Source organism: Lygodium microphyllum, chromosome 21 (assembly GCF_053477565.2).
Source record: "Lygodium microphyllum isolate KBCC chromosome 21, Lygodium_microphyllum_v1.1.10, whole genome shotgun sequence".
Classification (NCBI taxonomy): Eukaryota; Viridiplantae; Streptophyta; class Polypodiopsida; order Schizaeales; family Lygodiaceae; genus Lygodium; species Lygodium microphyllum.
In genome coordinates, this window is record NC_141155.1 from 135,635,456 (window position 1) to 135,648,205 (window position 12,750).

At 41.8% G+C, this 12,750-nt stretch overlaps 1 protein-coding gene across 3 annotated transcripts in view; it reads right to left on the reverse strand.

Annotated features, from left to right (window-relative positions):
* LOC148018608 (ERAD-associated E3 ubiquitin-protein ligase HRD1B-like) overlaps positions 1-12,547 on the reverse strand; it is a 37,937-nt gene extending 25,390 nt beyond the window's left edge. For 2 of the 3 annotated variants that reach the window (XM_087661638.1, XM_087661636.1), the window contains exon 1: positions 11,605-12,546. In XM_087661638.1, coding sequence (XP_087517764.1) covers positions 11,605-12,137 — 533 coding nt within the window. In that variant the 5' untranslated portion in view covers positions 12,138-12,546. Of the gene's footprint in view, positions 1-11,604 lie in introns of all 3 variants that reach the window. The other variant, XM_087661637.1, reaches the window with a different exon arrangement.
* Positions 12,548-12,750: the final 203 nt, after the last annotated feature.

The following is a 12,750-nucleotide window of genomic DNA, read 5'->3' on the forward strand; positions in this document are numbered from 1 at the left end:
TTTAACTTTGGGACCCAAAGCATATAAGTGGTGGCGAACTTTAAAGGAGGCGAATAAAATACCTGAAACTTGGGCTCAATTTGAATCTGTCTTTTTAAAAGAATTTCTTCCTGAAAATGAAATGGAAAGAAATTGGGAAGATTGGGATTATGTCAGACAAAAGGGACGGCCCCTACTGACATATCTGGAGGAATATCGTGAGATAATCCTCAAACTGGAAGGAATTGATGAATTCCAAAAAACAAGAGGATTCATTAGGGGACTGGATAAAGCCTGTAAAAAGGAAGTAAAACGGAGTTTACCTAAGACGCTTGAAGAGGCAATTAAATTTGCATTAATTTATGAAGATAGTACGCGTCCAGGTACACTCACCAGTCTCACTGATATGGAGCCCAAGTCTAAGGAATTAGAAACCTCAAAATTTGTGGGCAAATTTAAAAGAAAAATGCCATTTTTCAAGGGTAAAAAACAACCTTTTGAAAAGAAACCATATATGAGGCCAAAGTTAAGTCTTGATGACTTTGATAAGGCCAAAAAAGAAAAATTGTGTTTTAATTGCCTATCCCCTAACCATGCTGCTTGGAACTGCCCTCAAAAGAAAAAGGGGGAAGACAAAGGAAAGGACAAGGGCAAGGGAAAAGAAAAACAAATCCATGTAGTGCAGACCTTAGAATTAAAGGGCCATGAAAAGTATAAATCTTTAAAGGTCTTGCATATGGATGTACAACATAAGTGTTGTATGTCAACTTCTTTGTGGCAGCCTACTTTTGGGCCACATGATTTACTTAGAGTACATGGATTGATAGCCGGAAAACGGGTTAGAGTCATGATTGATGACTCTGCCACACATAATTTTATAAATTATGCACTTGTCAAAAAATTGAAACTTCCCCAACAAAACAGTGAGCATCAATATGTTGTTCGTATGATGCAAGGCCAAGACAATAAAATATGGGATACAATGGTATCCAATTTGGAAATCGAGATTCAAGGATATAAAGATAAGCTTGATTTCCAAATAATGAACATGAAAAGAGCTGATATTGCTCTAGGGAGGGAGTGGCTATGGGGATTGGAACCATCCTTAAAATGTAGCTATCACCATAATACACTGGAATTTGAAAGGGATGGTAAGACTTTTGTCATTCAAGGTGAACATGAAGTATCTAATAATCCTTTGCTGTGTTCTACTGAAGTTCAGAAGCTGATAAAGAAGGAAGTTTGTGAGGTATATATGCTATGGTCTCTTCCTGTACAGAGTACTTTTACTTTCTGTAATATAAAGCAACAATTTTCTTATGTTTGCAAATTGAATGTAAATAATGAATTGAACAGTTTGTTAGATGATTTTAAAGATGTGTTCCCTTCTGATTTACCTAGTGGCCTTCCACCTGATAGGGGTGAAATAAATCACCCAATTGATATAAATAAGGATACACACCCAATTTCAAAACCACCGTATAGGTTAAGTGAAACACAGCATCAAGAAGTTGAGAGACAAATTAAGGATTACCTGGATAAAGGGTTTATTCAACCCAGTAATTCACCTTGGGCTTCACCAATTTTATTGGTAAAGAAAAAAGATGGTTCTATGCGACTTTGTGTTGACTATAGAGCACTTAATAAAATAACGGTGAAGAATAAATTTCCTATGCCCAGAATGGAAGATCTTTTTGATCAATTGCAAGGGGCAAAATTCTTCACAAAGATAGACTTAAGATCAGGTTATCACCAAATAAGAATTAAGGCACAAGATATTTCCAAAACGGCATTTCGTACTAGATACGGGCATTATGATTTTTTGGTGATGCCTTTTGGCCTCACTAATGCACCAGCTACCTTTATGAAGCTGATGAATAGTGTTTTACGGCCCTATCTAGGACATTTTGTAGTAGTCTTTTTGAATGATATCTTGATCTTTAGTAAATCAAGAGAAGAACATTTGGAACACTTACTATTAGTATTCCAACTGTTAAGAACACATTCCCTTTATGCGAAGAAAACTAAATGTGAATTCTTTGCACAAGAGGTCAAATATCTAGGGCATATAATCTCGAAAGAGGGAATCAACATGGATCCAGAAAAAGTAAGGGCAATTATTGAATGGCCATCTCCACGGAACCTGGAAGAGCTGCAGATCTTCCTAGGTTTATCTGGATTTTATCGTAGATTCATTCGAGATTATGCCAAAATAGCTGTTCCAATGACAGACCAACTTAAAGGGAAAGGGAAAAGTTTTAATTGGGAAACAGACCAAAATGAAAGTTTTCAAAAACTTAAGGTAGCTATTGCTACAGCTCCAGTATTATTAATAGTGGATCCCAATAAACCATTTGTGGTTGAAGCTGATGCCAGTGATAAGGCAATAGGCGCGGTCTTATTACAAGAAGGTCGACCAGTTGCTTTTGAAAGCAAGAAATTAGATCGTGCAAAACAAAATTATTCTGTTTATGAGAGGGAGCTGTATGCAATAGTACATGCAATGAAGAAATGGAGGCACTATTTGTATGGTGCCAAACTTTTGATTTTATCGGATCATGAAAGCATTAACTGGCTTAATGATCAACCAGATTTACACGGGCGTAAAGCCAGATGGGCCGAACTCCTCCAAGAGTTCGACTATGAGATAAGATATAGAAAAGGAAAGTATAATATAGTAGCTGATGCACTCAGCAGAATGCCCATCATTAATGAATTGAGTTTTACTCAGTTCACTTCCAACTTGCTTGAATCTTTAAAAGGGAAATGCCAGGTTGATCCGGCATATTCCAACATATGGGAAGCAATAAAAAATGGAGATCCAAATGAAAGTGCTTCTACTGAGGAAGGAATATCTGAGGATGTTCAACTAGGAAATGGAGCATCAGGGGTTGCTCAAACTGGATTCAAGTGGAAGAATTTTACCATTGATAATGGTTATTTACTCTACAAGGGTAGGGTATGTGTCCCGAAAGATATAGAAATAAGGCGCCAGATACTCTTTGAGTGTCATGATACCCCTAGTGCGGGACATCCAGGAGTTAATAAGACTTATAGTCTTATTAAAAGGCAGTTCTATTGGCCTGGAATGAATAAGGACGTCCTTGACTATGTGGTCAAATGTAATAAATGCCAGGTTAATAAAGCTGAAAAATTAAAAATAGGAGGACTTCTCCATCCATTAGAAATTCCTTCGGGAAAATGGGAGAGTATCTCCATGGACTTTATTGTTGCTCTACCTAGAACACAGAGGGGGCACGACTCTGTGTGGGTGATTGTGGATAGGTTAACCAAAATGGCTAGGTTTATTCCAACTTCAACTGATGTTAAAACACCAGAATTGGCTAGATTGTTCGTAGAGAACATATACCGATTGTATGGCCTTCCGGCAAATATAGTTTCTGATCGGGATAGAAAATTTGATAGCCATTTTTGGCGTGCGGTATTTAGGAAATTGGATACTAAACTTAGCATGAGTACGGCGGATCACCCGCAAACTGATGGGCAAACTGAAAGGGTTAACCAAATTCTTGAAGATATGCTTAGGGCATATGTAAGCAAAAGGCAAACTAATTGGAAAGAGCATTTACCGATAGCAGAGTTTGCATATAACAGTGCCAAACACTCTTCCACTGGATATAGTCTATTTATGTTGATGTATGGGTTTTAGCCCAGAGCTCCTTTTGCAGCAGGACTGCATAAGGAAAAGGTTCAGGCAGCCAAAGATTTTTTTGAGGATATGAATAGTATGTTAAAATTTGCTCAAGAAAATATTAAAAAAGCTCAAAATCGAGCTAGAGCATATGCAGATCCTCACCGAAGAGACATCTCCTTTGAAGAAGGAGAATTGGTCTATCTTAAGGTGCCTGAACAAACTAAAACTATGAAAAAGGGACATTGTCCAAAGCTTTCACCAAGGTATTGTGGTCCTTTCATAATACTTAAAAGGGTGGGAGAATTGGCTTACAAGCTCCAACTACCTGCTGGTAGTAAAATACATCCAGTTTTTCATGTAAGCAAATTAAGGAAGAAGCTGGGTGATTTGGATAATTTAATCTTAAATGATGATATTGAGGAGTTATTCTATGACCAATCTAATCCACATGAACCAGAAAAAATATTAAATGTTCGTAATAGACGAACGAGGAATACTATTTATCAAGAATGCTTGGTTAAGTGGAAAGATTGTTCAGAAGAAAGCTCAACATGGGAGCGAGTAAGTACTTTAAAGAAAAGGTTTCCCGATTTACAATTAGACCTTCCAAATATCGTTTTCGAGGACGAAACCGATTCTTAAGGGGAAGGAAATGTGACATTAATGTGACATTAAAAGTAATATTTAATGTCACATTAAGGTCATAAGTGTGGAATGTGACATTAAAAGGGATATTTAATGTTACATTAAGGTAAATTTAAGGGAACATGCACGAGAATGACCGTCCGGGCTCTTGGGCGCTCGAACGGGGTTAAGGGGAGCCTAGAGAGTAAGGGAGTCCAAGAATAGTAGGACTCCAGGAAGTTGACGGCTGGCAAAGGGATCAGGTTGAGGGCCAGCACTTATCTAGGCGTGGCTGGGAGGAAAAACTCACTCGTGCTTCCATCAGTTTCAAGAAATCGGTCTCTGTAATCTAACAACTAGTCACTGTGGTATGTATGCAAATGGGTATGGTTTCCATTGCAGCTCTGAAACTGTACATTTGCATCAAGTTATGATCATGAGAGACTGATTATCGAGTGCTGGTTTTCAGTGTATGATCATTAGTTTCAATGGTATTCAGCTGGTTCTATGGACAGCAGCATGTGTACTGAATGCCATTGACAATTCAGCCATGGTTTCGGCTCGGTTTATGCTTTACTATGGTTGTGTAATCAGCACTGTTGAGAAACAAGAGTTTGGGATGCATCCCATGAGTTTCTAGCAACAGTTCTAGACTATTGTTGAGCTTTATGCTATGTTTATGCTGGGTGGAAATTTTCAGCAAATGGTGAGCATATGAGATAGTTAGCCAGCAGTGGGCAATGTTGTGTTGACTATGATGCCTTGTGGAAATTCCAGTGCAGTATTGTTTACTTTGACACATTACAGTGCAATCGAGGACGATTGCAAGGATTTCAAGGGGGTGATCTGTCTCACGAGGACATGAAAATTTGATGCTTTGCTTATGTTTAATTGACCTTTGATTAAAGGATTAATCAAATGTGTAATTAAAAGATGCACATGTGCTGCACATATGAGGTGCAAGCTACTTTTTCACAGTTGAAGGCCGAAGGACCCTGTGAAAAATATGGGTGTCAAAGGCAAAAGTTGTAACAAGTTACACTTGTTAGATTCTAAGTGAATTTTGGTGTCAGTCGGCCCCTAGGACCATTAATTGACCATTAAGTGTCAGTGGTGACACTAGGGACTAGGCATTAATTAATGGATTAATACTTGTCCAAGGGTCAATTAATGCATGGGACCACTTTGGGTTGCAAATGGCCTAGCCAATTAATTTTTGGATGGGCAAGGTCAATTTCTTGGCATGGATTAAGGGCTGATTTAATTTTCAGAATTAATTAATTTTGAAAATTAATTAAATGGCTGGAAATTGCTGAAAATGGATTAAGAAAACTGCCACTTGGCAAAACTTCCCATGCAAGTGTGGGAAAGGTTAAATAGGGCTGAAGGGAGAGGGAAATCTCATTTTTTCATTTTGAAGCTGTTGGAAAGAGATGTTGGACTGTTGCTGCCAGCTTTTGGGACCAATTCCCAGCCATTGGAGACCATTTTGGTGATGGAGATTGCACATTCTTGACCTTGGGAAGCTAGCAATTGCTGCTGATGCACTTTCTCCTGAAGATCACAGTCTCTAATGCTCCTATTGTTGTTGGCACAACAGTTTGGGGCTGGTACAGCAGGGCGGCAACTGATTTTGATTAGTTCTTCGCGACAAATCTCGAATTTTCTCTCTCTACAACATTCTCTCATCTCATTCAGCCTATGCTCAGCCATTCTCAGCCATTCGGAGGAGATCTCAGCCATTTTTGGTGGGATGATCTGTAATTTCTGCAGTAAACCCTAATATACAACAAAAATTAGGGTTTAGCAGTCGCCTTGGGATCCGTGCCAGAGATTGAAGGCTCAAGGGACTGAAATCAACAGCTGATAATTGAAGATTATCAAGGGATTTTAGGAGCCAGCCCATCTCGAATTGATTTGGGGCAACATTTGGCCAACCAAGGGTCAAATTGAAAAAGAAGTCCTGGGTGAATCAAGGGGCAAATGACCCAAAAGGCTTGCTGGTCATTTATGACAGCAAGAGCAATTGGTTAGCAGGAGGAGATTGAAGAATCTCGAGTTGTACTCCTTCCAATTGAATGAAAGCTAAAGAAATACTGCAAGGGGCACCAATTTTGGGGCCAACAAGGTGTCTACTCTCCAAGAATATTATGGTAAAGTGTGTATTTCATTTTATGTGCATTTATTTATTGCTGTAATTAACTCTTAAATCAAGTTATCACCACCCATTCCAAGAAGGAAGGCTGGTTTGAGTATCCCTATGTTGTTTCCCACAAATGCAAGAGACACATGGTTGCTAGCTCACTACGATGTCCGGCAAACATCAAACAAGCAATCCTCGCGCCACCTTCCAAAGATACTCATAGTTCAGGTGGCCAAACCGAGCATGCCATAGCTCGAGTGGTAAGAAGAAGAGAAGTAAGAGTTGTAGAAGACTTCAATTTGTAAATGCCGTTCTCCTCATACCCTGAAGAGAGAACCTTCCTCGATCCAGGATCAAGAACTCGAACAGCATCACTGTCAAACTCCACCAAAGGGCGAAGAGAACAAATCCTGTGGACTGAAAGCAAACAATACCCTAAACCTGCCACATGCAACACCTCGAAAGTGTGGGTACCACCTCGTCCATCTGGAATCAGCTGCATCTCACCCCGTGCAGCAATAGACACAGAAGAGCTGTCTACCCACGCAAAGATCGCAAATGGGCAACACCAATGGGAGGAGGAGTCATGTGCCGTGAGGCGCCACTGTCCACAATCCACTCTCGAGCCTAGGGAGTTGTCATCGCAGCATCAGAAGTCTTCGGTGTAGGGTCCTCAATGACCGCTAAGTGTAGAAAAGTAGCTGATGAGGGTGCAACCACAGCTCCAAAATCCTTCGGATCCTTCTTCTTGATGTCCTTCTTATCCTTGTCCAGGCAATCCTTTTTCCAATGATCGGTCTTACCACAAATATGGCATGTCGATTATTTCTCTTTGTCCTTGGATTTGTTGTCCTCCTCCTTCTTTTGATCCTTCCCCTTCTTCTGAGAGGCTTAACCAACCAATGCCTCCGATTTGGAAGCATTCTGTCCCTTCAACCGTTCCTCTTGGTCCAAGGCCATAGAAACCAACTCTTCCCATCAAAGAGTCAACTCCCGCCTTGATGCAATAAGAGCAAAATAAAAGATACCAAATCGTGGCAGCAACTAGGATAATAAAGTGATCACCATGTCTTTGGAGGAAATAGGCTTTCCCCGCATTTTGAACCTGCATCTGAAACTACCGAAGCTTGTTGATGTGTTCCCGAAACCAAGAAAACTTATTCACGGACAAGGTCCGCATCTGCACCTCCAAAGAAACCCTCTTCATCAGGGTCATCCGATTGTACATCTGGTCGAGCTCCAACCATATCTCTCGAGCCACCGTCAAGTGCTCGATGTGAGCTATCACGACTATAGTACAAGACAGAAAAAGAAAAGAATGAATCCTCGCATTAAGTTTGTCCCAGTGAGGCTGAGCCTTGGTCAACTCCGCACAAGCATTTGAAGAGAGTTTGGACTCATCTCTCACCGAGGGCCAGTTAATCTCCTCCATCACAGGCTCTGCCAAATCATAAGACTCCAAGATGGCCAACATCATCACGCACTAGATGCGGTAATTGACACCATCAAGCTTCTAATCTGATGGAAGAGTCAGTAGGACAGGCACCTTCCGGTCCATGATCGCCTAGAACTCCAAATCAGTCTCTATAGACATCTTCAACTGCAATGCCTGCACAAACGCAAAAGAAACCCCCTCTAACTGTGAAAACGCAGCCTGCTAGGGCTCGTCTCTGATTCCCGAATCTTCTTTAACCGCAGGAGGCGATGAAAGGTAAAATTTGCAATTGAAGGCCGTAAATGCGGCCTTTCTCCTCTTCAAGAGGCAGCAAACAGCAACAAATTCACCAACTGGACTCCCTTCCCGTGTGCCCACGCTTGCTTCAACCTTGTTCCAATACACAACCCTCCCGCTTGCTCTCGAATGCTCGAAACACAACCTTCTATCGCGCTAAAATCTCCTCTTCAGGTAGGTTCTTCACTCAATCGGTCCATCTCCACCACTCTGATACCATGTCAGAGTGCATCGATGCGGAAGCGTGGGACCAAGACTGAGAAAGTGAGCACAGAGAGGAGAGAGAGAGACAATAGAACAAGAAGATCTACTGTAGGAAGTATGCTGAATACGAAGGAATGCAAATCTGTACACAAGAGCAGTGTGTATGTCTGCGTATCTCCTCCTCGATGATGTCACCACACGAGCACACCCTCGAGGACAGCAAGGCCTCATCACGATCTGATCTCCACGAACTAATGAGAGTGCCTGTGAATGAATGAGAATGTGCCAAAAGACTAGCTATATATAGACAAGGAAAAAATAATGTCCAACATCAAGTCAGTTGCATTAAATGCAACCGACTACATAAAAAACTGTCCGACTGCTCAGCCTCTGTCCGACTGCACAATCCTCTACGACGTGGCATCTGCAACAATATCTCCCACCACATGTGTGATTGCTGTTTTTTCTGAGATGTTCAGCCATTTTAGCAACATTAAATGCTAGTTGCGGATTAAAAACTGGTCGGCCATATTTTGGCTCCAAATTTCAAGTTGGCTAAATTTGGCAATATTTGGCTATTTATAGCCTTCTCCACTCAATTGGCAAGTCATTCATGCATCTTCCTCCTTCCTTGGCAAGTGCACACTTCAATTCCGTCTCTTTCTCCATCTCTGGTGTTGCAATCATCATCAGCCTGATCTGGTGCCCTCACTTATGCTATGGGCTGCATATAGGGATTGATCAATCCTCCCTCCTATATTCAGCATTCTTTCCTTGTTCAATGCAAATTTCTTTCTTTTCTTGCAATCTCTCTCTATTCTTTTGTCTTTGTATTCATATTCGTTCGTTCTTCCATTGCGCACTCTCACACATTGAAGGACAATGATACTCACTAAAGAGAGCTTTGTACTTTCATTCAACATACTAATGAATGAATGAAAGTACAATGCTCAAAAGACAAAAAAGAGTAGTGCCACACCTACTATACTAAGGGTTGCATAGAGTATCTTTTTATAGACAAACCTAACCCTAAAACAACTTAATCATCATAAGAAACTCTAACCCTAGTGACACTAGTCCTAGGTAGGTGTAACAACTATCTTAAGTCACAGATTGAACACATTAATGAGGCCCAAAACATAGAATGAAGGGTATCAACATAGAGCCAATGTGATGGCCTACAAGATAATATCACCATAGCAATAATCAATAGGAAAAGATGCTCCAATTCAGTCGCATCTAACTCCGAATTTGGCGATTGATACCATGTGAGAGTGCATAAGAAGTAACAAGAGAAGATGGAGACAAGATGAGTGCAGTAGAATCAAAGGAACAAACCCAAATGAACACAAAGTACACAAGGCTGCGACTACCAACCTCTTCACAAAGCTCAAGCACGTTAGCAAGGGTGCCAAACAAATGCAATAGATAAAGATGGTGAAGATGAGGGAGGCTAGACTGAAAAGATGCAACGCCCTGTGGAGTGGGGATTGGCAATAAATAGCCACCCCCCTAGAAGCTAGCCAACCTACTGCTGGCCTACATTTTATGCAGATCAGACCAATCAAATGCTACTACCATGCTTGAATATGGCCACAAAAGTCTATCCACCCATAAAGAAGATGCCCACCCAAGCAACATGGCTCAAATGTCTACCCAAAAAAGAATAAGCAAGCTGCCCACTGATATTGTCTATCTTGACATGCACACAAGCTAAGCCAATGCCATTAGCAAGAAGGATCTCCAACTAAAATGCCTAGGAGAGATGAGCTGACAGGGCAAAGACTGTATCAAAGCTCCCATGTTCTTTTGCCTGACTCAAACCGAGGCTCACAAGCAAGGGTTGACCATACAAATAAAAGACGCAAAGACACGTCTACTGACACTTTCTAGGTTGCTCCATCCATCCTAAGCTAAAGTATATTGATCTTCAATCTTTCTTTTCCTTTTCATCTACCTTCAAAACAATATTGGGTAAGAAAGCTAGCTAGTTCACCACTTCAACAACCTATGATTGACCTTATCCACTTAATGAGTGTAGCATTTGTTGTGTTCACCTAGGGTGTTGCATTATGAGGAGGCTGATATTATGACATGCAAAACATGCTCTTGCAAAAGCTTCCTATTTGAGCACATGTCTAAATTGAGTATCAAGTATTGAGAATGTATTTGGCAATACTCGTGGACAATATAATGATTGTTAATCACTTTCTTTATGGCAAATGTCTTTCACTTGCACTTTATAGCACCACTTTTACCACCCCATGAATGCATTGAGCAACGTTGTACTATCTTCTATAAATGAATAAGCCATTAAATTGATGGAAAACCTCTTTGACGTTGCCTGGCCAATAGTGTGCCCTTTCCAGCTCATTGCATGCCAAACCTTCTTCCCAAAGATTTAATACGCAGTTTTTGGCATGCTTTCTTCCGCATTAAAGAAGTACTCCCAACTTCTTGAGATGGATTAGATATTGGATGCTTAGGACAATGTGCAAATAAAAAAATTGTGCACTTCTTAGAGCCCAGTCTTTTGGTGCCTATAATGCTTTGAATGCTTATTGCAGCTATCCCTACATGGTACCTGCTATGTCATAACATGATATTTCTCACTTGCATGTTTGTTCTCATTGTTCCTAATGCTTTTTGAATCCTTGCTTTGAATTATTCCCTTTCCACATTATTGCATGTTTGTTCTCATTGTTCCTAATGCTTTTTGAATCCTTGCTTTGCATTATCCCCTTTCCACATTATGGCTTAAAGAATGATTCTCTCTCTCTCTCTTTTTTTGTAAAATGATTCTCTCTCTCTCTCTCTCTCTCTCTCTCTCTCTCTCTCTCTCTCTCTCTCTCTCTCTCTCTCTCTCTCTCTCTCTCTCTCTCTCTCTCTCTCTCTCTCTCTCTCTCTCTCTCTCTGTGCGTATAAATATATAAAATATGAGGTTGCAACATGAAAGATTTTAGATGATATGAGCCAATCCTGTACTGTTTGGTCTTGTACATCCAAACAAAGCCCCACGTGAAAAAAGCAATGCTTATATAACAACTCCCAGAAGCAGGAAACAGATGCCATTTTGTAGCCCGGTAGGCGTAGTGATTCACAACTTAAGAAACAGTTAAGAGACTCCATGTAATTCAACATCAATCAACAACTTGCCACACACAATTCTCTACTACGTGCTGAATGGAATACAGTACTTAGATCTTCACATGCATGCATCTCTTCTCAGTGCAGAAAGACAACAGAATCAGGGATCTGCTAGCTTACTCAAATGCAAAAAGCAGGGACACCGATGGTCGCTTGGTACGCAGCAAGAACGAGACAGAATTGTAGAGGAAGGCCGAATCCAAGAGGAGGAACAATCCCAGAAAGGAAATCATGCGGAAGTGTGACAGCCGGGACACTGCAGGTGTGGTTTCTATATACTCCACTCTCTTCTGAGCGAGCCAATGGAAGGCTTTAATGAAAAGGAGAACAGTGACCATGGCGACAAAGGGGATGTTGAATTCTTCTCTGAAAATGGTCATGGCGAACAGGATTTCCATGAGCTCACGCCACGACTGCTCATTCAAGCGCTCGATCTCGGCTTCGCGCAGGGTCCCCAGGAAGAGGAGCTTCAAGAACTGCCAGACCGCGCACATGAGGACCAGGGCCATGTTGGACAGCAGAACCAGGCTGATCTTGGAGGTGGCCAGGTAGACCATGGCGGGATAGAACTGGCCCCGGCTCTGGAATGCATGGAAGACCACGGCGACGGCGCCAATAGCACTGGCAGCGGCATAAGAGCCAAGCTTCACCATTGTTGAGAGCTCTCTATCGTTCTCTGTGTGTGTGTGTGTGTGTGTGTGTGTGTGTGTGTCTACGTCTTCTCGCTCTCGCTCTTCCTCTGCTGCTGCTGTGGCTTCTCCTGTCTTCGTGCGTGGTGGCTCTCAGTGTCTTTCTCTCTCTCACTCTCTGCTGCTTGTCCTTCTCCTTTCAGTGTCTCCCTCTCTTACCTTCTGCTGCTGCTGCCGCTGCTCCTGTCTTCGCGCGAGATCGCTGTCGGTATCATTCTCTCTTGCTGGTGCTGCTCCTCGTCCTCCTGTCTCTCGCCCCCTTCCTTTCTGACGGGCCTTCTGTGTCTGCCTCGCTTCCCTGGTCTTTACGCGAGATCGGTCGATAGGATCCCTGCGTTTTCTCGACTGGTTCTGGTTGGACAACCGATGAATTTACGAAGGCCTCTTCATTCTAACGTGTGACGTAGCCTTTCCTTACTGGCAACCTCCCATTGGCTTTCCGTGTCCACGTGATATTTTCTGCTCTTTTATATGAAGTTTCCAAATTCCGAGTCCCGACCTTGCAGATTCGCCCGGGGCGGACAAGTTCTCCCATACTGCTAGGCACACACCCCATACAGGTCATCGCTTGCAGAGC